The sequence below is a fragment of the Alosa sapidissima genome, chromosome 10 (assembly GCF_018492685.1).
Source record: "Alosa sapidissima isolate fAloSap1 chromosome 10, fAloSap1.pri, whole genome shotgun sequence".
In the NCBI taxonomy this organism is placed as follows: domain Eukaryota; kingdom Metazoa; phylum Chordata; class Actinopteri; order Clupeiformes; family Clupeidae; genus Alosa; species Alosa sapidissima.
In genome coordinates, this window is record NC_055966.1 from 15,016,546 (window position 1) to 15,043,900 (window position 27,355).

Here is a 27,355-nt window from a genome sequence, read left to right on the forward strand (position 1 = left end):
GGGACTGGACGCTTGATGCATGTTTGCTGTTTGCAAAACCGGTGATGATGACTCGTGATTGGTGGTTTGAGATTCAATTTGCTGAGCTGAGTTTTACAGTATGCTTGCAAAATGTCCAGGTCAATTATGTAAACCACTCACACACACACACACACAAACACAACCACACAACCATATATCTATGCCGAGAAATGAATGAAATAGCCAGGGAAGGCTCATTGATTCATGAGGATGAGTGTACACACACACACACACACACACACACACACACACACACACACACACACACAGCTCAATGGTTTAATTAATGGTTTCCTGGGTGGACAGAAGGAAGGAAAAATGGCATGCAGGGAAAGATAGGCCCCGCGGGGTGTATAAATCTACTGTGACCATTCCTCCTCTCACAGGCAGGACAGTAGAGAACAGAGAGGGACAGGTAGATGGATAAGAACCCCCATGTATCTCCAGGGCTCCAGAGTTCGACCTATTTACAGTAGAGCAACATTTTTAAGGGTGTGGCTAAAAAAATGTCCTGGGTCGCACTCGCACTATGACTGGCAACGTTATAAGGTCGTTACATCTGCTGTCTCTCCGCAAACTAAGCGTTTGTTCTCTTTTGACTAGTGTTGCACGGTGCACCAATACTACAAAAGTATCGCAATACCCTAATGAAATTAGAAACGTCACAATACCTAATTTTATTAGCATCGATACTTTTAAGAATGACATTCGGTGCTTTCCCGTAGCCTGTGTCTTTTCTCCTCACACACACACACACACACAGCTTTTAACCTGCTGCTGTCATGAGATAAGTAGCGAGACATGGCTGCTAGTGGCCGCACAGCAACAAATAATAGTAGGCTAATGTTAAGTTGATTTGCTGACTTGCACCTTTCAAGTTTGTGTTGCTAACCTACCTAGGCTAGGGAATTTAGTTCATTTAGGCCTAATGTTGCGTTTAATGACATTTCCAAAATACTGTAAGCTATGCAACCTACAGTATTAGTAAACTTTTACATCTTGGGAGTTCCTTCTAGGTAACTATCCCGTTGGCTCACGTGTCATGTCTATCATTAATGTAGTGCTCACCAAAATCATAGAAATGAACATTGCAAGACACTTATCTCTTCTATGATCCCAGAAAGATTTTCTTTGACTTACACACCACCACTGTACTGACATTAAAGAGAAACTGTAATATTTTTAAAATCATAATATAACATAAAAATCAATATTAAGTATTCAAATGACTAAATATGTTAAGCTATTAGTAATTATGCAGATCATAAAATACTATCAATTATTAACAACATTTATTCCACTGCTTGGTTGAATTTCCCATTGTCCTACGTAATTTAGAACGACCATTAACCGTATGCTATTTGCACACCTATGAAGTAGATCCATCCACATCACACTTGTATATTAATTTGCCGAACTCGTTGTGAAGTTTAAATGAACCGTCACGTTGCATCCGAGCTGTAAAATGCAGACGTTCAGAACATAGTAACATTGTAGCATATGACGGAGGTGGCTTTTAGCTAGATGGATGACAGCAGGCTAGGTAAAATAGCGATGTTTCAAAGCTAAAGTTCATCAGAATCTTGGGATACGCCCGCTTGACAACGGGAGAGATAGAACTAACGACCGGCCTTTGGCCGTAGCAACTATCCATTTAGAACTAGTAACGGCAGTTTGTCCTGCAAGTTGAGAAATTAGTTGATATGTGTCGGAAGAAAGCAGTTCTACAAAAAAGACCGTTTTAGCGATTAAAACGTTTAAATTGTAACAGGAGTTGGCAAGTGGCAACAGTGGAATAAGCGGGATAATGGACACCATGGTGGTCTGTGTGTGGGCGCCGCAAATCAGTCATTCGCTCAAATACTGTCATTCCTGGTCCATGCTATGACAACAGCTCAGACACGGAATGTATATGGAGAGTGATAAAAAGGTGCCCTTGAAAAAGTGGTGTTAAAGCTGGCACGATGAAAAAATTAGGGTGCACCTAAATTTTGTGCTGGTGCACAAAAAAGTTAGTCGAACCAGTGCAACCAATGCAAAAAATGGCCCTAATCCCACTTCACTTTCCTTCAACAGGAAATCCTACAGGATGTTGTGTCTAATATTTACCTGGTGATGATGCTTTACCACAAGAAAAATGCATGCCCTGTTCTTGGAGGGGAGGGGGGGGGGGGGAGAGAAAGAGAGAGAGAGAGAGAGAGAGAGAGAGAGAGAGAGAGAGAAGGCAACTGGGTGTGGTGAGAAGAGACCAACCAAGCCGCTCTCCCCTGGGTCATCATCGGATGGCACAGATGACCGTCGCCTCCACGGCAACATAATCAAGGCATTCCAACGGAATTTGTTTTTGCTCCGCTTCACTGCCTTTGTTTACAGTTCATCCCCAAGGTGATGAGCAGGACAGAGAGAGAGAAAATTAAGTGTGTGTGCGTGTGTGTGTATTTGTGTGTGTGCGTCTGCCACAGAGGACAAACAGAAAGGCAGAACGAGAGAAAGAGGAGACAACACTGGTTGCAAAGTGATCTCTGTGTGTGTGTGTATAAAAAAAGAGTGAGAGAAACAAAGGGAGAGACATACAAACAAAGACAAGAAGATAATGTGTGTGTGCGAAAGAGAGAGAGAGAGAGAGAGAGAGAGAGAGAGAGAGAGAGAGAGAATGTGCCCTCATTGGGCTCTGTCAGTGACGTGGCTTCCCAGTACAACCTGTTCCAGGGCATGTTATTTTGTTTGATGGCAATGACAGCCCCTTAAAAGCTGTCGCTGCTGCAAGCCACATCTCCTCTGCTCTTCCAGCTCAGTGTGTGCCACCCATGCACACTAAGACAGGCGCTCAAGCGGCTAAAAGCCCTGAGAATGAGCTGAGGAGGAGGAGGGAGGGGAGGTAGGAGAGGAAGGGCAGTTAGAGCAATAGTGACATACAAAGCGGCGCAAAAAGAACTGCACTGATGACTCCCAAACATTCCAAGCGGAGCTCCAGATAACGTTAAATTAGTTGGCCCCGGTGCACTTAACCGCACATGATACACGTGCACCCAGAAATGTTCAAGGTGCCGCAATAAAGATCAGGGGTCAGAGCCGACCTAAGACAGAGTAGGGCAAGAACAGGGCTGCTTCTAGGACTCTAGGGCCGCAAGCAGACATTTGAGCATGGGTACCCTAACCCTACCCACCATGGCCTGTTTGTGAGTGTGTGTATGTGTGTGTGTGTGTGTGTGTGTGTGTGTGTGTGTGTGTGTGTGTGTGTGTATGTATGTGTGTGTGTGTGTATGTGTGTATGTGTGTGTGTGTACACCTACTGCAATACAGAATATTGTAAGCATATATTTTGGCAAGCAAGGCACTCTCATATTTGGATAAACTATTACTGGCTTATCTATAGTGACATGTATACTTAGGGGATAGTTGTTGAGATGCCTTAAAGCTACACTGTGCATTTCGTGGGTTAATTCTTGGGGGAAATTGTCCCATCTAGCGGTGAGATGGTAACGGTATTGCAACAGACCCCCCCTTCCAAGCGCGATTTACTAGCTACGGAAGCTGTACCACAATGTCGTAGGTGACGCTACAAGATTTTATCGAGTATTCCTTCTCGTAATGAGGTTAATTTAGAAAAATAATTGTACATTGCATTTAGTAATTTAGTCTGTGAAACCATTCATGCAAGATGAATAATGTCAATTTGTTATTTTGGCTTATATTCAGCGAGCAATTTTGTAAACAAAGAGTAAAGGTAACAAATGATCAGTGCTAACGTAATTTGACAATACTGTACAAGATATATAGTTAAAAATAAAGCTAACAGGGTCTTCTATCTCCATGCGAAGAGTCAGAGATCATCAGGTGATTCAACATAAGGGGTTTCCCAGCAGCCGCGAGCACAACTCTGTCTTTCGGTGAACAACAAATGCGAAAGGCTGAGCTAGAATTTCAGATATTTCTCTCCTTGGCTAATGTATTCTAAAGATGGAGGCCGAAAGATGGAGGCCGAAACATGGCTGTCGGCGAAGATTAAATCTTTATCAGGATTTAATTCACAGCGTTGGCTACCTATCATAGGTTATGTTATAAAACAGGTTATTATATGCAAACTCCTAACAAAACACCTGGCAAGCTATCGAGTGTACACACACCATGAAGTTAGCACTAGTTGGTTGATGGTGTTAGAACTGACCAATACCTAGTTATTTGCAGTGACTGGAGTTCTCTCCGTAAGCTGGAGCTGAACGTCTCCAAACCTAGAGCTGGTCAGCTTTGGTCAACTCAACAGGCCCTGACCGTCAATGCTGTGGAGGTTGTTTCCTGGAACAACCTCTTCCTCCTTCCTGATCTCAAGGACAACTCAAGGACATTCTACAGTTAGATGAGGATCTGAAAACGGTGTCTTCAACTCTCCCATATCTGTAGCAGCATGGCAACACCACAGCTCAGCAGAGGAAGCAGCTAGATAGTATTGTTTGCACCACTTCAAAAATCATCAGATGCAAACTCTCCTTCATGTCTGACATTTCCCAGAACAGGTCTAAAAATACTGCAGGACCCCAGGTGGGCAGTCAACCCTTTTTTAATATCCCTCTCATCATGGAAAGGACTCAAGGCCATCAAAACAAAGACACCTCTCTCCCTAAACAAAAGGGAGTGCACAGCCACCATATCACTAAATAGCTCCCCAATTCTGCATCATTATCTTACAAACACAAAAGCAGTCATTTATCTTCTACAGCACTAGAAAAGCACCTAGAATCTTGTTATTTTAAGAAGAGAAGCACTAGATTGGACTTGACTGAGCTGTGGGTTCAGTAACTTCCATGAGCCAAAATGGGAAGTAAAGACATATTTGTCCTGTAGCTAGGCCTCAGCTCCGACATGATAACACTGCATTTGGCTTCACATTTGTCCTGTAGCTAGGCCTCAGCCCCAACATGATAACACTGCATTTGGCTTCACATTTGTCCTGCAGCTAGGCCTCAGCTACGACATGATAACGCTGCATTTGGCTTCACATTTGTCCTGTAGCTAGGCCTCAGCTCCGATATGATAACACTGCATTTGGCTTCACACTCTTACAGTGCACTAGTGCTGCTGCTATTTGCTCTCCCGAAGGAATACCTAATCTTCAATCTTTAAATAAAACATAAGATATATAATACATAAATGAATACATTAGGTTGTGCTTTAGGAAGTTGTGTTTGGTAACTATACAGACACAGACCCAAGATTATCAAAAGACAAGATGTCTTTACAATGACACAAGTGTATTAGTAATGATGCATATGAGTAGTACTGTCCAGTGCTGTCCAGTGCAACATCATCAGCCCTGGAGAACAAATATGGGACTCCAGTCTAGCAGATGAACAGTTTACCTCTGAGGGCACACAGATGAGGTTTAACTCCCTGCTTGGCCACTGTAAGTTCAACCCCACTAGACGGATCAGAAACAGAGTGCATAGAAACCAGAAAACTCTTCAAGGCCCTGTTGCCGGGCAGCAGGCCATGGCACGCCACATCGCGGCACTAGGCAACTCAGACTCAAGCATCTCCAATCAATTTGCCATACGTACGCCATCGCAAATCCATCTGTCACACAGAAGCGCCTAAGCAGGAGCATAGAGAGGTGGACTGGCCATCAGCATCCTGCTACCTGACCCGTGTCTGCACATCTGTCGGCCTGACACATTGATGGACGTGGCAGAGGGGAAATGCAGAACATGGAGGAGGGGAAATGCAAAACATGGACAAAGGGTCAAAAAGGATTAGTAAACAATGGAGCAGCACAGTACAGACAAAGAAAATGAGAAGAATGATATTTTACAAGAGGAGGGATGTGAGAAAGTGAACCTCACTTCTCACTGTTACGTACTCCCCCATTGACTATGAACTGTACCCGCGAGAGCGGGAGAGTTTCTTGGACATTTGCACACGCACGCACATACACCCGCATGCTCCCTCATAAACATTATGCATTGCCTAAATTAATCATGTTATTTTGGTTATGTTATTATATAAGGTGTATGGACGGCTTATGAACACAGGGGTGTTGTGTTTAAAGGGAAGGATGGCAGGGGCTATGCGCCATTAACGCATTCGCGTTCATTTTGTTTGTAACACGAATGTTAGTCCGCACGAAGACGTGCAATTGGTTTGTAATGACGCGGAAGTGATGCAGGCCATACTTTTGCACAAATTGATGCAGAAATAGGCCGACACCTAATGTTGAAAAAACTTTCACGTGTGATGAAGTCTTGGGTAGGCTATGTTATTCACCTATTCTGATTCTGAAGGAGAATATCTGCCTTTTATTATGATCGACTATTGACAGTGATAGTCACGGTGTGTCTGTGAATGGAGGTGCGTCTTTGCGTGTATACGACGGTGTCCACTAAGCATGCCATGCTTATTTCGACCCACTGCCCAACATGACAGTGGTAATGATGATGGTGATGATAGTGTCCGTAATGGACGTGGTACAGACAGCAGGGGTAGTAAAAAAAGGGCTCTGAAGAACTACAAAGTCACCCACGATAGGAACTGATTTGACCAGGCTATTGTATGCCTATAATAACGGTTTATGGTTATATGCTAGTAATAGTTTATTATTGTTGGTTTACATCTTACGCCTACTGTTTTTCTGTTAATTTGTTATATGGGTAATATGACAAAAAAGAAAGTAAACCTGCTCAAATATGTTCAACATCCAGTATTTACTGAAAGGTGCATGCCATCCAGTGGCAAATTAGATGGGTAAATTTACCCCCTTCATAAACTTTTGTTTATACGCAAAGATTTTTATATTTACAGTAGGACTTTATCTCTGACCACTTTCAAACCTTTTGAAATTTTGATGTCAACATCCAATGGTGTTGTTTTCTTAACCCTGGCGCCTAAAGTTTACCATGCAGGTTTAAATAAGTTATGAGAGGAAAATATTTTTATTTGGTGTGAAACACACGCATACCTGTTTTTATGCTTTTTGTTTGCTTTTTTTTTTATAATTTGTATTAATATTTATTTTATCATTATTTTATTGATAAGCTAAGGTTGCTAGCACAGGTGTCTAAAAAGAGATAAAAAAGACTTGCACTTTCTGTTTGCAGTTTTGTGTAGTATTTGAAAAAAAAACATTGCATTTTCAGAAATAGCCGTTCTTTTTTTGTATTATTCTTTAACACTGACGTGGCCCTCCAATCAGATGAGGTTGGCAGAAGTGCCCCCCACCTCATTTGAGTTTGAGACCCCTGCTTTACCACTCCATTAATGTTCCATTTACTCCCTGTTTCTGTCTAAAATCCTGGTTAACGCATACATACTTTTACTCACACATTTCCTGGTTCGCGGTCCGGTGCGGCTGCGCGTGCTGCTGTAGGGGCAGTATTTCTCCCCGTCCCAGGGCAGAGGGGGCAGAGCATTGTACACAGGGGTGTTTGGTTTGTAGTAATGTTTATATATGTGTGGTGTGAATAGGTGGTGTAAATGTTGTATAACACGGTTTGGATATAATAAGAATAGTTTGTTTTCATGTAATGTTTATTTTGTATTTAGTTAATAGCTTATTTATGGCCTTAGGCTAAAAATAATACCCTGATTGTTGGTATGGTCAAACTAGTCCTGAAGGGGCCAATTTAGCCTAATGCTTTGGCCTATTTAAGAGGGTCTCATTCTGCATTAGGAGAGAGAGGGTAAGTACTAGCTTGCTGTGAGGCTATGTACAAAGTGTTTGATTGCTGTGCTATCGTTTGGAACTAAAAGCATTATGCTATTTTGATTTATTTTTTATTATTTTTCTTTCTTGAAATTCTGAGTTAAGTATAAATAAACGTCATGATATTTTTTTAATACAACGTTGAGCTCTGGTTTCCATGTTTTCCACCTCCACCATCTAAAGCCAGTGAGCCTACCCATCCAAATACTTGGGGTGACGCTCTGGTCCCTCACAAGGGATATAGAAGAAGAAGAAGGATACTGAAGAAGGTTCTTCTCCAGGATGAGGAGGAAACCAGGAAAAGGAGGCTAAAAAGAGGACACGGCAGGACAGGACACGACAGGACAGGACAGGACAGGACAGGACAGGACAGGACAGGACAGGACAGGACAGGACAGGACAGGACAGGACAGGACAGGACACGACACGACACGACACGACACGACACGACACGACACGACACGACACGACACTATATGATAGGACAGGACATGATATGATACGATACATGTAAGACAGGACAGGACAGGACATGACAGGATGGGATGAGTGTTCCCAATTTAGACATACTGCAAATACTGCCCAAGGGGAACACGTCCGAGACAATTTGACAATGATTTTGTTCCTTCATGCATTTTGAGCGTTGATGCTTTAAGTCAATATTCTACACAAACACTGGCTTCATGTCCATTATCATGACCTATCCAAAAATGTGTGTCTAAGCATACATTTAGCCACAGTTCTCAAGACACATGTGGCTGCAGTAAATCCTTGTTGCCATCACTGTCTCTTTTAACATTATGTTCTACATTATAGGCTCATAACTGCGCTGACTTTTCTGACATTGCCATTGCTGGCCAGCAGAAATATGGCTGCACGTAGGACCAGGGGCGAGCGTCTGGGGTCTGACGTGATGGAATAGCACAACCAAGGACACCGCAGTGAGCCTCTGTGTCTAATATAACCACCAATATAACAGAAAGAAGATCTCTGGGAGACGGCTTTATTTGTGTCTCTGTACATTGTTTATCACTGGTGACTGTTTGTGTGATGCAAAATTTGCTGACAGTCTTTTGTGGTGCTGCACTGCATTTAAGATGGGTAAGTTTAATTCATGTTGCTCATACAACCACAGATTTCATAAATTACCTTTATGAAAAATTGTGAGTGTTTTCATTGCATTATACAATGCAATTAAAAATAAAAACCCCAACTGAAATAATGAAATGTATAATAATTAAAAGGAAATTCTAAATCCGGTGATGAAGATATTTTTCTGTTTATGTGCATTTTCCCAAAACAGACAAAAACAGAACATTACAGTAACCTCATTTGTGGGCACTGGGTGCTTTCAATGTCGCATTATGTGTACCCTGTACCTGTATTACAATAATAACAAATAGCATGCACATGTTTTAAAATAATAAAACATCCTGCTAGGCCACACCATAATAATAAGCACCGGCCTGAATAGAACCACTAAATCAGTCATTATGGAGCTCAAATGGAGAGCTGGAGAGCTGGACACTGTGTGTGTGTGTGTGTGTGAGAAAGAGAGTGATGGGTTACTCTGGTGACAGGGGGCCTGAGTGGGCTCTCTCCCCTCTCACAAGGGGCTTTGTGGGGCTGTCCATTAGCCAGTCAGCCCCTGACACACACCGAGAGGAAGGAGTGGAGCAGCAACCTGCAGCACACTATTACCGGGGCCCATTAGGACCCACTGTTACACACACACACACACACACACACACACACACTTTCACACACACTCACTCACACACACACACTCTCTCACACACTCACTCACACACACACTCCCTCACACACTCCCTCACACACTCCCTCACACACTCCCTCACACACACACACACACACACTCTCTCTCACACACTCACTCACACACTCACTCACACACACTCACACCCACACACTCACACACTCACACACTCACACACTCCTCTCTCTCACATGCACTCACCAGGCAATAGGTTCATAAAGCATACATAGAAAAAGCAAGCTTCAGGCTGAGTTCTCTCTGCCACAAACACACATGCACGTATGCACGTACGCACACACACACACACACACTCACACAAACCCATTCGACAGGCTTCAGTGAATGAGAGAACAAAAAGTTTGAAGCGCAAAAAACAGCGCTCCTATTGCTGCAAGACACACATTGTTTCAGGCTTGCACATAAAAACATCATTAGAAACAAAAAGCCTCAGATTCAAAATGGGCGGGGCGGGGCGGGGGTGTGGTATGGGTGAAGGCCTCACCTCATCCAGATCTGAGATGTAGATAGGCTTCTCCTCAAATCCGACAGGCATGGGCTCCGTGGGTGGGATCTCCACCTCCTCGTACATCTTGCAGTTGTCCCGCCGAATCCCCTCTGGAAGCAGCAACTGAACACACAAGCAACCAGAGTTAGTTGAGAGGAAGAAGACGCGTCACAGGAATAAGGGCACACACACACACACACACCCACACACACACACACACACACACCCACGCACACGCACACACACACACCCCTTGTGCTTCAAGAGATGCAACTAAGCCTGCCAGCACTTTTCAAAAGATGCACAAAATAAACCACACAAGACAAGGTATTCTAGCAGGAGGATGGTGACTTTGAGCCTTAAAAACAACGTAACCAGAAAATTGGTCTTTTGGCAAGAGCACAAAGGTTGTGTTTTGTATATGCAAGAAGTTATTTATCACGAGTTCTGTTTTATCAAACAAAGTAAAAACAAATATTAAGCTACTTGCACTGTGCTTTTGTTTTCTAAGGCAATCAACACTACCTAACATTTGGAAGGCTGTTTGAGCCAAACTAAATGTCACATAAGATATTGAGCCTGGCTGCTAATTCAGCTGTTTACGAGCGCTCCCATCGACAGTGGGAAGATTTCTCGATGATCGAAGGTCAGGCTGTGATGCATTCCTCTGTCTGAGCCGTGAAGTGCCAAGCATCAGAAGAGACAACCCTAGATGAGCATTTAGCCTACTGATGCGGTGTTTACCTTGTGTGAAGAATTGCAAATTAGAGCACGTAAATGAACAAGACCCAGATCCAGGCTGATGCTAAGAGCACTGTTATATATTCACACTTATTGAGTCTGTTACCCAGCCCAGGATCAGACCTAATACATGCACAGGAAAAAGGTCCATATTTATGCTTGTATTTATTTTAAGGAAATTTGATGTTAAAATTCACATCTTCACTTCCTTTGTCTATGACTGCACGCTATGTTGGTGAGGATTGAAGCCTGTCTGCCTAAGTGCCCGCGGCACTAGTGCCTGTGGTGGTCTCACCTCGGAGACACGAGCTAAAAGCCTCATGAATGGACTTGTCCAGCTGTCTCCGCCTCCTGAGTGTGGCCCCAAAATAAGAAGCGTAGACCTCAAACATATTTATTTATTTAGCCCCCCCCCCCCCCCCCCCCCCCCCCCCCCCACATATACTGGACACACACACACAGCCTCAGTCACTCACTCATCACAAACACATTTCAGTTGGCTCACTTCCTCTTGGCTTCCACATCATCTTAATGCTTACATCTCTCCCACATTAGGGCTTTGCCAAAAAAACATGCTGGCGATTAACTGTCATACAAATAATTGCGATTATTTTTATGCACATGTTGGATATGGCCACAAGTATACATTCACCTTTTGAAGGCCATTTATTTACACTTAACATTGTAAATAGTTATATATGACATTTGTGTTTTATCTACCTGTTTGTATAATGGATAGGAATGGCAACAATTCTAATGATTATGCAAAAGGATTGGTCAGGTCTAATAATCGTGATCAGACGACTGAGTCATAATTGGGATAAGTCTACATGTGCGTTCATCTCACTCTATTTATTCTATCATGAATGCATACACACACACACAAACACACACACACACGCACACGCACACGCACACGCACACGCACACACAGAACAGCTGCACTCAGTATTGACTTGATCTAGCCACCATGCTTTCAGATAAAACACCTGCTTCCCTCCGAAAAAAAAAAAAAAAAAAAAACATGTCCACGCAAACACACACACTCACATGCACGCACACTCACTCTCTCACACACACACAAAAGGAAGCCACTAATGAGTTTATGCAAATCAGCATTGAGCCAAACACCAGCAGGAATTAAAATGAAGATATCATAAAAATGGGATTAAAACAAAGGCTCTCGGTAATCTTGTAGTGGATAATGCACAATAATGGCCCAAACTGCCGTAGCGATGGATAAATAAGGCTCAGAAGGCCTCCGCAGCCCCTTAAGACCTCCCTCCACTCACTCACTCACTCCCTATGCCACAGACTAAGACATGAAACTCCAGATGATGAGGCTATCCAACGTTCAATGCTCAAATCCAACTTGGAGAAAGGAAATTCAGGAGTCTTTGAAAATAACTCTATTATTATTATTAGGGCCCGAGCACCGAAGGGCGCAAGGCCCTATTGTTTTTGGAAAGATTATTATTATTATTATTTTTAGTTCACCTTTTTGCTATTTTTGAGGTGGTTAACATGGATGAAAAGTCTTGGAATTTGGCACACACATCTGGTATCATAATGGCTACACAGGCATAAAGGCTTGGCCCCGGGCGTGGCCCAGGGACTCAGTAGCGCCCCCTTAGGTGACTGATGCAGTGGTTGGCACATACTTTCAGCTAGACACACCAAATTCGGTAGGTGTGTGTATCTCCCCAAGATGAACAACTTTCGTATGTACAATGCATTAGCCATGCCCAACAGGAAGTGAGGTATTTGGGATTTTATGCGGACTAAAATGTGATGAATTGTGATGCCAAAAGAGGTGCTTCCCATGGGTAAAAACGCATGAAATTTGGCACACACGTCAAGAGGTACCGTGAATACACAGGGGAAAAGCCTTGGCACTGGGCTTGGCCCAGGAACTCCATAGCGCCCCCTTATGTCACTGTGACTTGTGGTTGGCCTATAGTTTTAGATACACACACCAAATTTGGTGGGTGTATGTAACTCCCAAAAACAATCGACTTTTGTATTAGCATGCCATTAGCCACGCCCACAGGAAGTGAGGTAATTGTGATTTTGTGCATTATGAACATGATCAATTTTAACGTACTCCTCCTAGACGATTGCTCCGATTCATGTGAAAGTTGGTATACATGATGCCAATTTGCTTTTGATTCTAAATTGTGAAGCTTTTTTTGATATGTTGTAATTTGACGAAATTATTCATTTTAATACCATTCCACGCAAACAATAAATGTGTCTTAATTCACCATGCAAGGCTTGAAATGTTTTAAATTTCCCAGGTCTTTGAATACCATGGTAGTGATGATATTTACATGCCCATAACGCATATTTGGCATAGCGCCACCACCTGGCAACAGAAAGAATGGCAATTACACTGATGTCATATGATGAATTTTAACATACTCCTCCTAGACGGTTTGTCAGATTCATGTGAAATTTGGCAAATATGATGGCAAGATGACGCTGATGTTAAATTGTGAAGGGATTTTTGATATGTTGTAATATGTTATGATTATAATATCTTGCACATAAACAGGAAATGTGTCATAAAGTCAAAGTGCATTGAATGAATGGTCGGAATTTTCTCAGGCTAATAGATATTATGATTATGATGACATCCAGACACCAAATAGGCCTGTCTGGCATAGCGCCACCACCTGGCCAAGCAGGAAATGTGCCAGAAATGGATGATGCCTTAACTGATTTATTTGAAACCTAGTAGGTATACAATATTGGAAATCATTATTGTGATGATGTGCACATATGTCATTCAGATGGCTAGCATAGCGCCACCATCTGGCCAAACATGAAATGTGCCAGAAATGTTTTATGCTTTGAATGCATGGTCTGAAACTTAACAGGTTAATAGATATTATGATTATGATGATATCCAGACACCCAATGGGCCAGCCTGGCATAGCGCCGCCACCTGGCCAAGTAGGAAATGTGCCAGAAATGGACAATGCCTTAAGTGATTGATCTGAAACTTTATAAAATATTGGATATCATTATTGTGATGATATTCACACATATAATTCACATGCCTAGCATAGCGCCACCATCTGGCCAAACAGGAAATATGCCAGAAATGCTCTATGCTTTGAATGAATGTTCTGAAACTTCTCAGGTTAATAGATATTATGATTATGATGATATCCAGACACCCAATGGGCCAGCCTGGCATAGCGCCGCCACCTGGCCAAGTAGGAAATGTGCCAGAAATGGACAATGCCTTAAGTGATTGATCTGAAACTTTATAAAATATTGGATATCATTATTGTGATGATATTCACACATATAATTCACATGCCTAGCATAGCGCCACCATCTGGCCAAACAGGAAATATGCCAGAAATGCTCTATGCTTTGAATGAATGTTCTGAAACTTCTCAGGTTAATAGATATTATAATTATGATGATATCCAGAGACCCTATGGGCCTGCCTGGCATAGCGCCACCACCTGGCCAAGCAGGAAAATGTGCCAGAAATTGCTAATGCCTTTATTGGTTGATCTGAAACTTTACAAAATATTGGATATCATTATTGTGATGATATTCACATGTGTAATTCATATGCCTAATATAGCACCACCATCTGGCCAAAAAGTGTATCAGAAATGTTCTTTGCTTAAAATGAATAATCTGAAATTTCTCAGGTTAATATATATGATGACACACAATGGGCCTGCCTTGCATTGCGCCCCCACCTGGCCAAGCAAGTAAATGTGCCAGAAAATAACATGCAAAAACAAATAGCACACATCAAATATGTACATTTTACAAATGCAACACGTCGGTGCTTTGTTGGATTATGAAATGTCACGGGTTGCGGCCTGCAGGTGCTCGGGCCCGCCATTGCCGCTTGCGGCTACATTTATTATTATTATTATTATTATTATTATTATTATTATTATTATACATGCATTGTTGGGAAAGTTGGTGAAAATTAGTTACTTCTTTCAAAAGTAATTTAAGTACTTTATCAATTACTGTATATAAAAAGTAATTAGTTACTAGAGAAAGTAACTTTTGAGTTACTTTCATGTCTGCACTTAAAATGTCAATATGAACAGTACTGAAGTCACACACAATAAACATAATTTTTAGTCCTATTTATTGTAGTCTCAACAGGCCTTCAAATCAAACAGTAGCCTAGTACAAGGGCCCCCCAAAAAAAACATTCTACAGTGCATGACCTTGTTCTGCGCCGTCCCCCACCATATCTAGGTGGTTTGATAGATAGATATATACCACCTAGTACTAATAGTACTACTACTACTAGTACTATTACTACTATAGGGCATAGTAGTGCACTGACTCCTCAGTTTTCCCACAATTCTGTAATTTCAATTCAACTCATCTTCCTCTTCCTCACAATTCGACAATCTCAATGCCTAAATACCCAGTGTGCCCTTGCTATAAATTAGCTTGGACTCCACTCATTGTCGCTACTATTTTTTTTATTATTATTATTAGTAGTAGTAGTAGTAGTAGTAGTAGTAGTAGTAGTAGTAGTAGTAGTAGTAGTATTAACAATAATAATAATAATACCGGTAATAATAATAATAATGCCAAGGCTATTGGTGTTGTGTTGTGGCTATGTTGTAAGAATGCAAAATGAATATAACAAGAGCTTGTTGCACAGCAGGCGAAGAAGACAGAAAGAAGACAGAAAGAAAGGCGATAATGCGCCTTTACTATAGTGGAGTTTGCGAGATGGAAACAAGAGAAAAATTGGGCTTGAAATGTCAATTTAAATTGTAGCCTAATGCAGTCTTGCATGTTTTAAAATCGAAATAAGGAGGAATGTGAGGAGGCTGTTTAGAATGCATCTGCAATCAAAATGATCTGCCGCCTATGACGCAAATCCAATAGCCTAATGTTCGGTCTATGAATGACTTTAGGGCCAAATAGCTCTACAATGAAAGGCCTATTATATCAGTATATATATCCAATATATATACTGCTCAAAAAAATTAAGGGTACACTGGATCGGTACTCTTGACAATGTTTTGGTTCTGAGCACAAGTAAAACTTTTGAGGCGAGTGTTTTATTTTGCAAGAACTGTCAGACATTCTGTGAATGTAGTTTGAGAATGGATGGAGAAAAGGGTGGAAAGGGTGGAAGGTTTCAAAAAATGTGTTTTAACAATTGTGGAAAACTGTAAGTGTTCCCTTAATTTATTTGAGCAGTGTATATATATATATATATATATATATATATATATATATATATATATATATATATATATACTGCTCAATATATATATATATTGGACAGCGTAGTTAAGGCGGGAGGCATGTGTTACTTAAGTTGCTTGTTAATTAGGCGCTGTGGAAAAACACTGCTAAGGTCGGGCGACGTTAGATCAGAAGCAGCAAAAGAGCATCTGTCTTCTTTTCTGCAGTCGTAGTGGAATTACAGTAACTCGTTACTTTGTAAGGTGTTACTCCCAACGCTGTATATATGAGAACAGAATTATTTTTCTTTTGTGGAAGGTCAATGGAAAAGCTCTTTCTGATTGGTCCACAAGTATTGGGTGGGTGGTGCCTTACCTTAGATCCTCCCACAAAGGCAGAGGTTTTGGTGGCCTCGGCGAATGAGTCGTACACGTGTGGGTAGCGGATCCTCTCCGGCTCTCTGTGGCGTCCGAGCACTGGTGAACGCCGGGCCGTGAGCAGGGCCTGCTCCCTGTGGACCACGCACACAACACACACCAGGTACATCAGATACAAGTAAACACACACACACCAAGTCACCAATCATAGATACCAGCCCAGGCACACACACACACACACACACACACACACACACACACACACACACACACACACACACACAACAGCTCAGACATGCACAAATCCAGTGTGCACATTTCACTGTGTCAGGTCAGATCTGGAGTCAGGCCTCCTGGGGCTTGCACAGTGAGCTTTTAGAGGCAAAAGAAAGAAAGAAACCACTGAACAAAATAGTGCTTTTCCGCTCAGCACTCCCCACATGAGAGTCTGCCCAAAGTCTACTGCACACATGGGCAGTTTCTGCCGAGAGTCCTGATCTCTGACCTCGCGATGACGGCTCCGCATTAAGACACGGGGCTTCGGGTTTCACCGAGTCGACGGAGCAGTGCGGAGTGGCGCAGCACTCGGGCAGATTACAGTCAAGTCCAGCACCGGCCTGTCTGTCTGTCAGCTGGTACCTGCCCTCGTCCTCTCTTCTGTGAAAGGTCGGAGCTTGACGCTCGGAGGGCTAAACTTGATCCGGTCAGAGTCCTCTCTGAGCCGGGGGGTGTTCCAGCACGACCGCTTCCTCCTGACAGCGGATCTGCAGGGCAGTAATCCTGACCGCAACAAGATCAGTCGTGTACCAGCCAGATCAGATAAAAGGGCTGGAGAGCTACACTGAACACCACAGGCCGTGTTTGTGTGTGTGTGTGTGTGTGTGTGTGTGTGTGTGTGTGTGTGTGTGTGTGTGTGTGTGTGTGTGTGTGCCGTACAGTATGTATCTTTGTGTGTAGGTAATATTGAGGTTGTGTGTGTGTGTGTGTGTGTTCAGAGGGCACACCAGCTAAACTGTCCAGGCAGGCATTATATTTAACACCCCTGTGGTTGTCTTGTGATAGGGCTCTTGGTGAGGTGGCAAACCTCTCCATTTCATGCACTTGGGGCAAAATCTCTCCCAGGTCAGCAGATAGCATGTGAGAGCGCCCACGGGTGCACCACTAAAGCTGCCGACACAGCGGGTGAAATGAACAGCTGGGAGACGCTTATGCAAGACCATACCTGACGCCTGATGTCCAACGACTCCCTCTCCTGTCCAGATCGAGTCACCCCTGGCCACCCCGACATAGAGGGAGAGAGACAGGAGGAAAGACAGGTAGGAAAAAAAGGAGCCGGAGGAATAAAGACGGGAGAGGAAGGGGAGGTGGGGTGAGGAACGAGTGTTGCCTGCTAAACGTGGCTATACCTCTCCCTGTAATCTCTCCACTCACGCTCCGACAAGCTCGGCCCGACGCCACGGTGCTTTTAATTAAACAGACCGCTGCTCGTTTTTATCCTGTGAAATTAAACTTTCAAAGAGAAAATCCCTCAGAAAAAAAAAATATAAATATACAGGGAGATACTAAGAGAGCTAAGAAAAAAAGAGTCACATATTCAACTTTGTTTTGTCCTCTCCTCACTTTTCTTTGATTTGATTTGATTTCATTTCCTCCAGTCCAAGGCTGAGATGAAATATGCAGAGGACTGCCTGTTTCTAGAGCGATCAACGCAAAGAGGTTGACACCAGGGTCAGTCTGCTCTTTCAGTTTTCACAGTGAGTCAGGCATACGCAACACATCTGCGGGTGTGTGTGTGCACGCGTGTGTGGTCACCTTTGGAGCCTCAGCTCCTTGGGGTCGAAAGAGAAGCTGGCGTCGGTGTATTCCATCAGGCCGTCGTCGCCGCGTCTCTCCCGCCGCCTCTCGCGCTTCTCCTCGCGCCGGTACATCTTCATCATCTGCCGCTCCTGCTCCGACTGGATGGTCACCTGGCAGCCGTAGGCTGGCCGCCCACCCTCCGTATCACCTGGACAACGCGACAAACAAAAACAAAAGCAGTCAGGCAATTGCACACCCTCCCTCTCATATCTCAATGTAAACAAAAGTGATACCAAACTGGTATTGTTTTAGGTTATGTGTGTGGGCACACACACAGCGACAGAAGGACCAAATAACAATACCCTTAGGCATGGAATAACACTGACTAGCGGCAAGCGGCAGGTTTCCTATTGTTCTCTATGGTTCGGCAGCGGAACGGTGGCAGCTCTAGCGTAATGCTAGCATTGAACAAGCTGAGTGTTAAACTTGGTTCAACTTTCAAAGCGCAGCACAAGCGTATTCAATTGTCAGTTTAGGCAAACCGTTTGTGTTACTTAAGAACGAGATAGAACTTATTACACTCTGAACGTTGCGTTACGCTAAACTGCTGCCCTTCGTTATTCCCAGTGTGATCCACGCCTAAAGGTAATAGGAACGTCAGCTATTACCACCCGTCCCGTATTTCCAACCTCTTACGTGTATGTGTCACTTAATATTCATTTCTATACAAACCAAGACTGTGGATTCCTAAAGAAACGCAAGAACCTACACCATAAGTGTTGTAACGTGACAAATCTGAATCTTTTATTTTAAATTTAGAGATTAAATTGTCTCTGGGGTGCCAGGCAGTATTTGCTGCCAATTCAAATGTAGCCACCGTTACATCGAAACTATCACACAAATCAAACAACACAAACACGTTTTATAAGTTTCAAATTATCACTATATTGTGATAGTTTAAATTAAACCAAAAATATTCATACACAACTTAAATAATCATTGTCCCTTCATACAATCAAAAATAAAATGATATTTAAACAAAAAGGAAAAGTATGAAAGAGTCTGAGTCACTGAAGGAAAGTGCTGGCGGAAGGGAAACGTGAACTCGGAGATGAGTGTTGAGTTACTAGCGGAAGTAGTTACTCAAAAAAGTAGTAGTTTGAGCCGGTCCTATTTTGCTCAGGATCGCGCGCTGGTATCAGCGGGCAGGAAGGAGCTCTCGGGGCTCAGAGAGAACCGCTAAGATTACTGTGGACATCTGTGTGGGGCTTTTAAATCATTTCAACAGAGAATGGGCTCCGATCCGGCCTCAGATCGTGGGCTTCCCATAACGCACACTCACAACATGTGAACATCAATAAGCATTAACAACATGAGGATGGTTGTCATGGTAATTAAAGGGAAGAATGTAGGAAGAAGTACAAATACTCCTTGTGCATACACCAAAACAAGATATATGATGGTACACTATCCTTTAATGAGAAAATCTTAAAAAAAAAGAAAAAGAACATTTCTGTGTAAACAAACGTCTCCCCACATTCAGATGCAATTAGTATTCCTAGTAGTAAAGCTCTACATCAAACAACGCAGTCGGTGAAATGTGAAAACCCACAATAAAATGCATGGAACTTTTAACATTGATCTCAAGAAAAATTTCAAGTTTTTGCCTGAAATTGCACTGTTCGTTCCATTGTTCCCACCTCTTTTGGGGCCTACCATCAAATGTTGGACCTCTATAGAAACCTGTAGTTTTCGTAGGAAACAGTCAAAATAACTGTGTGATGTTCACACAGAGTTGCAGAGGCTAGAATATAGTTTTTTCTTTCTGCCGGATTACAAGCATCTCTTAACTGACCACATTTCAGCCCACTAGGTCACTTGATATCCCGGTCTGAGCCCTAGCACCAGGTCTTGTGAAGCTGTGTGTGCAAAAGTAGATCAATATAGAATGAAAATATGAGTGCTTTAGACCATTATTTGCCAAAGTATGCTCATGCGTTTTGTAAAATGCCTATGGAAACTCCCCATAGGACTTTTTGCTATCCAAAATGCATACTGACAATCAAATGCTTACTGCACATGAACCCCTTTGTGTAGAATCCTGGTCTCAAATGAAAGGTAACACTTTAAGGTTTCTTGTGGATTATTTAGATTGTATGTCAGGTGTTCTGATATAGACTGACTACACAAAATATGGAATAATTACAAAAAGTCTTTATTTTTGCATTTACTTTGTTGGTTCAATGAGTGTGTATGAGATAGACTATATACCTGTACAACTAATACTGGATCTACTTATTGCATCTACTTATTGTGCTGCAGCTACACTGCAGCCAGAAGTCTGGGTAGCACCAAAAGCGGAAGAGGGGGAGGGGGGCATTTTGGATCGAATTTAATTGAGAGACTAATAATAATAATAAGATTAATCTGAGAATGTAAGACACTATACAGATTGTACATGAAAAAAGTTGTCAATTTTGGATTCCCAAGAGTCAAAGCTTTGAAATGGTGTATAACATTACTATGCTACATAGCAATATGGTGCATACAAATGATTTAGAATGTTGGGGGGAGGTGGGGGTGGGGGGTAACAGTCCCGCCGGCAGGACACTGAAGATTATGTGGTTTTAAACTTGCTTGACAGGTGTGAGACACATTCTGCATCCTTATGGTAACCTTGTGTGGCCAATGCCAGATCCTAGTTCTAAAGAGACAACTATTTAAATGATGCTCTACACATTCATGTACAAACATACACACACAATACTTTCATGACAAGCTGACACTAAATCACCTAAGCACATCGGTTTAAGACTGGATATGAGGCTTGATATCATAATGGAATATAAAAGCAAGGATGACCTGGCCTATAATACAGGCCTTTGATCCTTCATTGACTGAGGAGGAGAAATCATGTAATACGAGGCCCGATGAATATATACAACCATAATCAGTCACATACACACATTATCATGCTGTGAGGGATCCGTCTACTAACAACCACCGGTCAATGCCAAATGCAGCATGATTGGCAAAAGAAATGAGCCCAGGAGATTGACAGACAAAAAAGGTGAGTGTGTGTGTGTGTGTGTGTGTGGGGGGGGGGGGGGGGGGGGGGGGGGTAGAGGCAGAGGGAGAGAGAGAGAGAGATTAGAGAGAGAGAACATTAACCACCCAGGGTCTTCCCCACTCCCCTACTGTGGCTGTCATTTGCAACATAGGACAACCCAACCCAGTTCTATGCTGGGTACCATCTCAGTAGTTCACAGGGCTTAAAGCAATACAAATGTCTGTGCCTGAAGTTATCAGCCATTTATGAGGATGTCATACTGTTGTCTCATTGCCTATTTTCAAATCTTAAGCATATCAGCTCACGCCTGAATTCAGGAACAAGTGGTGAAACGTGCAAAGTGCTACCAAACTGCACTTTAATAGCACTGTCACTCCCCGATGTCAGTCGCTACCGGATGTGAGTCGCGCATGCGTGTTCTAGATTAGAGGCTGAAGTAGCCTGCTAGCAAGAGACTTCTGACTTCTGAGACTTCTGACTCACCTATAACGAAGTTTGTTCACTGCTGGCAAGTACTGTAAGTAAGCAATCAAGCACAACAAAGGCTGTCACTTGAATGGCATTTGCTAACGTTAGCAATCAAACAATCTTAGATAGCTAAAACGGTTTTGAAACAGAAAAGTTAATTATTTTATGGATTTCATAATCCCTTGGCGTTATGCCGTAAAACCTATCAATCTGAGCATGCGTGACTCACATCGGGTAGCGACTCACATCGGGGAGTGACAGCACTTTGCACTTTTGACCACTTGTTAAATTTAAAGTCTACTCTTGTGCAACATTAGTGTCAGAGTTCATTCTTGATTGAAGAACTGATACACTATTGGAACTAACGCACCCCCCAGGCCTGGAGTCGTTGGCACGATACCCTGTTCGCCCCATTCCAACTAGTAGTAGGACAGCAACTCTCAGTAGGACACCTACTGTGTTTAGGTCACAACTTCACCTTTCTTAAATAACACAGAAATGTTTCCGATACATCACCTAGAAATCATTACGCAGGTTGAAATTTCTACTGGTCATGGCATACAACCGGCTGTAAATGCAGATGATAGGACAACCTTGCCTTCAAAAAATCTCCAACCTCTGTACCTGCCTGCATAAATTTATGTGAAACACAGCGTTTGCCTCGTCCAGCACCATGTTCCCCTGACAGACCTGTGTGTAGAGCCGGCTCCGAGGACATCTTTTAACGCTGCCCTTGTGTTCTCTGTCTGGAGGAAACACATCTTTACTCCCCAGTGGGCGCGGGGCTGGCGGAAAGGAAAGTGCTGGGGATTTGAATATTTATTGTTTTAAAAGCCGCCAGTGAAAGCTAATTACCAGACCGAAATTAGAGGCATGACGAGTGCGGCATTATTAAGTGGAGGCACCCACGAAATACTCTGGAGTATTGTGTGCACCATGGAAGGAATTTCAAAAACACACGCAAGGCATTAAAGAGAAGACTATGCCACCTCCGACAGGCACGCCTAAAAAAATCCTTCAGAAGACCGCCAATAGCATAGCATCAGTGAGGTGTCGATCTCAGGAGCCAAATCCTTTCAAAATCCTGTTCCAGTGCGCCATGTGGCCACTGGCCTTCTGCATCGGCACAGCGAGGGTTAACCCATCACTGACAGCTTTCTCTCTCTCTCTCTGCAGCACAACAGCTCAATAAAAAGCACAATTGCTCTTGAAAACAGATGAGATCTGATGATTGCACAGAGGCTCGGGCTGATTGTCTGAATGATCTCTTCTTTATCTGCTAAAAAGGCTCGATCACCAATAACCCCCATCCATCCCTCTCTCTATCTCTATCTCTCCATCCCCATCTCCCCCTCCTTTCTCTTTCTCTCGCTCTGTCCTTCACTCAACTCATCATCCTACCCATCACCACTAGCATTACCCTCACTCATACGAAAATATCTTCTACTTTCCAGCCATAAAACAGAAGCAGCATCCACGTGGCAGCAGCTGAACACTTAGACCAACGCAATGGAAAAACACCGCTTTTGATGCTGCCTCATTTTATATAATGATTCAGTGTTGTTTCTTCAGGGTCATTTTCTTTCCATTTTTTTTTATGATCCTTTTCCGTCAGTTTGTTTTGTTGCATTGTTCCAATCAAGACTACACAAAAGCTGTGCAATGAATTTCAAGTACTGGCATTCATTATTTGGTGATGGTTCTGGCTGCGAGCTTGGATACAGCTGGTGATTGCTCAGACATTTGAAAGCTGTGTAAGTCTAGAAATATTTGGACCCATTTAAAGAGAGAAACTATGTAGAAACAATCTCCATTCACCTGCACACATTTCACATGCAAGACCTAGACACTGGATCACAGTCTGATTGTGGAGTCACAAACTGGCATACTTTTTTTTAAAATCTGGTCCATCTTTTGCTTTTGTTCTCACATGTACAATACATTCTTCTTATTTTACATTCAAGAAAGACAAGCTGTTTTCTCACGTAACTGGCTGCAAACCAACCTGGCTAAATTATAGCTCTTTCAGCAAAATAGCTAAATGCCAAAACAATGTCTTGGAAAATGTTTGGTCACAAATTTCACTAAAACAGCCGCCAACAGTGCCGTGCTGACCTACACCTTATAATGAGTTACATGTTCATATGGATCCTTTAACACAGCCAAGAAAACATCACTTCATCCAGACTGAAAGGGCTCCTTGACAACAGTATCCAGCTCCAATTGCCTGGACAACTCACCTTTATGGATTCACTTGAGATAATGAAGCAGTTCTCAAAAGGTGCCTTAATTAAGTGAGAGGTGGATGTACAGCACCTTAATTACACTCTCTGCCTGACAACTGGGCACCAATGCACCCCCCCCCCCCCCCCCCCCCCAAACACACACACACACACACACACACACACACCACCAGGCCCCTGACGGACCGCCACTGACACCCCAAACTTGTGTGGGTGTCTGACTGACGACAGAGGTTGCCATGGTTTGAGGTGAGCTGGAAGCAACACAAACTGTTTTTTCCAGAGGAGGGAACAGTAGAAGACGAGGTGTCAACATTCAGGTTGTTTACTAAGTACCAAGGAAGACAAAAGGGGCGTTATGCCTTTGATGCGTATCCCATTTCAGTGTTTGTTAGGGAATCCAATCCAACATTATCCCATTTTAATGGGATTGGTGAGAGCATGAAATCACCTTGGCAGCTGGCAGGTGTGCATGGGGGGGGGGTTGGGGTTGGGGGGGGGGAGGTTAGAGCACCTCCTGCATTTCCATTGCTGATGTCTTTATTTCCCCTTAAATGAGAATAAACTTTCCTCTTTCCTGATGTGCTGACTGCACAGCTAGCGAGGGGTGAGCAGAGGGGCAGCTCATGGCTAATCCCAAATTATGCTGACCCATCAAGAGGGTTAAAAGAAAAAGATTCTGTGTGTGTGTGTGTGAGTGTGTGTGTCTGTGTGCGCAAGGGTTCTGGGGGTGGAGAGACTAATCCATAAAATGAAACGGTAATTAGTAACATTTTTTTTTGTTAACTGATAAACATCAAGCAGAAAACACAACATGTCAGCTGAACTAGATGTACCACATACTGTAGCAGCTCACAATAGGACCACCGCCAAAAAGGGAGACTGAGAAGGAAGTAAAGAGAGAAGATTCAAGAAAAGTGTACCATCCAACTATGTTTCTAATGACAATAGACTAAAAGAATTGTGGATGCAGTGACGGTGGTGGCAAGTTGCGTTTTACAACCTGTCTATAGTGAATATGAGGCTTCATGTGACTTATGGAATTTATTTACAAAGCTTTGACAAATAAGCATGTCTAAATATTAAATGGAGAATTATTAGGGTTAAGTGTATATGATATTGTTGAACAAAAATCAGTGAAAGACAAAAAATTTACAAACACTAGCTAACCAAACAACAAATCACTAAATGGTCATAATGACTTGTTGATATGTTCATGCTATATCCCCGATCACAACGGTCATCAGATCCACAGACAAAAATGTACTTTTGGTGAACTAGCCCCGATACTACAGAATCGATTTTGTTATATCCTTCCCGAGAAAACAGCAGAGGACAAAATGGAAGAGTCTGCTGGCGGATCTCATTTTTCAGAGTGGGAATGAGCTCCACAGGAGCAGAGGGAGGCGTGCTGCTCACACCAGCCTCTTCACACCTCTAATGGTATTAATCTGCCGCACGCCTCCTTCCCCCGCCCCACACCACTACTGCTGCTGCTGCTGCTGCGGAGTTATTCCAGCAAATAGAACAGCACGTGGGGCAGGACGCAGAACAGAAGCATGGCCTTTTCAGAACCAGGACGCAGAACAGAGGCATGGCCATTTCAGAACCAGGATTAGAGAACAGAAGCATGGCCTTTTCAGAACCAGGACGCAGAACATTCGCATAGCTTTTTCAGAACCAGGATGGAGAACAGAAGCATGGCCTTTTCAGAACCAGGACGCAGAACATTCACATAGCCTTTTTCAGAACCAGGACGGAGAACAGAAGCATGGCCTTTTCAGAGCCAGGACACAACAAACAGAGAGACCCTGTTTTCTCATCTTAGCCTTGGAGGTTGCAGGAAAGGGTTTACAGGCTTTTAATTTTCCAATATTTCTTTTCTTTCTTTCATAGAACACGTTTGGACCACTTAAGAGCGTATAAGGTTTATTTGTCACTTATACCACTGCTTGGTTGAATTTCCAATTGTCATGCGTTCTTTAGAACGTGTAATAACCGTAGGTTATTTGCACACCTATGAAGTAGCTCCAGTTTGTTGGCCGTATTGCACTTCTATATTTATTCGCTGAGAGATGAGATGGAACTAATGACTGGCCTTTGGCCATAGCAACCATCCATTTAGAACTAGTAACGGCAGTTTGTCCTGCAAATTGAAAATGAGTTCATATGTGGTGGAAAGAAGTAGCTCCACAAAACAAGACAGTTTTTAGTGATTAAAATGTTTAAATTATAACGGCAAATTAATAAAACAACAGTGGTATAAGCAGGATAATCGACTTCACAGCGTTCGGTTCACAGAACGAACGCTGGTGCGTCGGGGGCCGCAGTACTACCTCGAATGTGCATTTCTTTCTGTGAACCGAACACCATGTTGTCCATTATCCCTTACATAATGGGTCTTCACAATAACATGATGCTCTGAATGGATTTACATTTTTTTTAAATAAATTATAATGAAAATTTGATAATAATAAACAACAAAATGGTGATGATTTGCCCCATGATTGATAGAGACCTCACAGTGTTCAGTATCTGCAGTCTAATTAACTGGCCAGGGAGTAGGGGTGGGCGATATATATCATTTGCGATAATATCGTGATTGTTGTTTTAACGATGTGCAAATTGACATTATCGAGTATTTAAATTACTGGGGAAAAAACACTCGAAATCATGCACTGAAGACTCATACATTCCCAGGAGGTAGGCTATGCAGGAGAAGTGCAGCAGAGCAAGTGTCACATGATCACTAGTGGGTCACACTGTTGTCCCACGCACGCCTAATGTTTATTTTGTGCAGCAAGAGTAGCCTACTTGGGATTTTATGGGCTACTTCTGTTCAAGTAGCATTGATGAGACAGTCACATTTTGTCCTACACGGTATTATATGGAGAGAAAACATTAGCCTTTGAGTATTTTAATAGTCAGTTGTAAACAAATAACTATTCTCATGTAACTCTTCTGTAAATGGACTGAAGTTCGCTCTAAATATCTACGTTTACCGATTATGCTAACCGTTAGCATCTCTATGGGATTTCTCATATACATTAGCCATAAGCTAACGCATTAGTTTCTATTCTGTAACTTGGAATGCTAACCTACAGTACGTGATTGCTCTAAAACAAAACATATAAGGAAATAACTGAGATGTAGGCTACTCTGTTGGTCTGCTCTTAGTTTTACAGTGAATCCTATGTAAAGGTTTGAAAGAAACTTCAGCTTCAGACTTTCTCTTGGGAAACTGTTAGGCCTATTCATCTTCTCTAATGTAGACCATGTCATTGCCACACACACAAGTAGGGGCAGAATTGGAAATGTGTCAGAGTGACAATGCATTGGTTGATTTGGTTAAAAAGTCACAGGTTAGGTTATTGGTTATTATTGTAATGATGCTATTCATAAATAATGAGCTGTAAAGTAACTCAGAAAACATTTTTTTAAAGGATATCGACTAATTATCGTTA

General features: G+C 42.7%; 1 protein-coding gene across 1 annotated transcript in view; it reads right to left on the reverse strand.

The window, feature by feature from the left end:
* ascc3 (activating signal cointegrator 1 complex subunit 3) overlaps positions 1–27,355 on the reverse strand; it is a 195,417-nt gene that overhangs the window by 133,483 nt on the left and 34,579 nt on the right. The window contains 3 exon segments of the mRNA XM_042106573.1: positions 9,994–10,119; positions 16,312–16,447; positions 18,126–18,318. Coding sequence (XP_041962507.1) covers positions 9,994–10,119; positions 16,312–16,447; positions 18,126–18,318 — 455 coding nt within the window.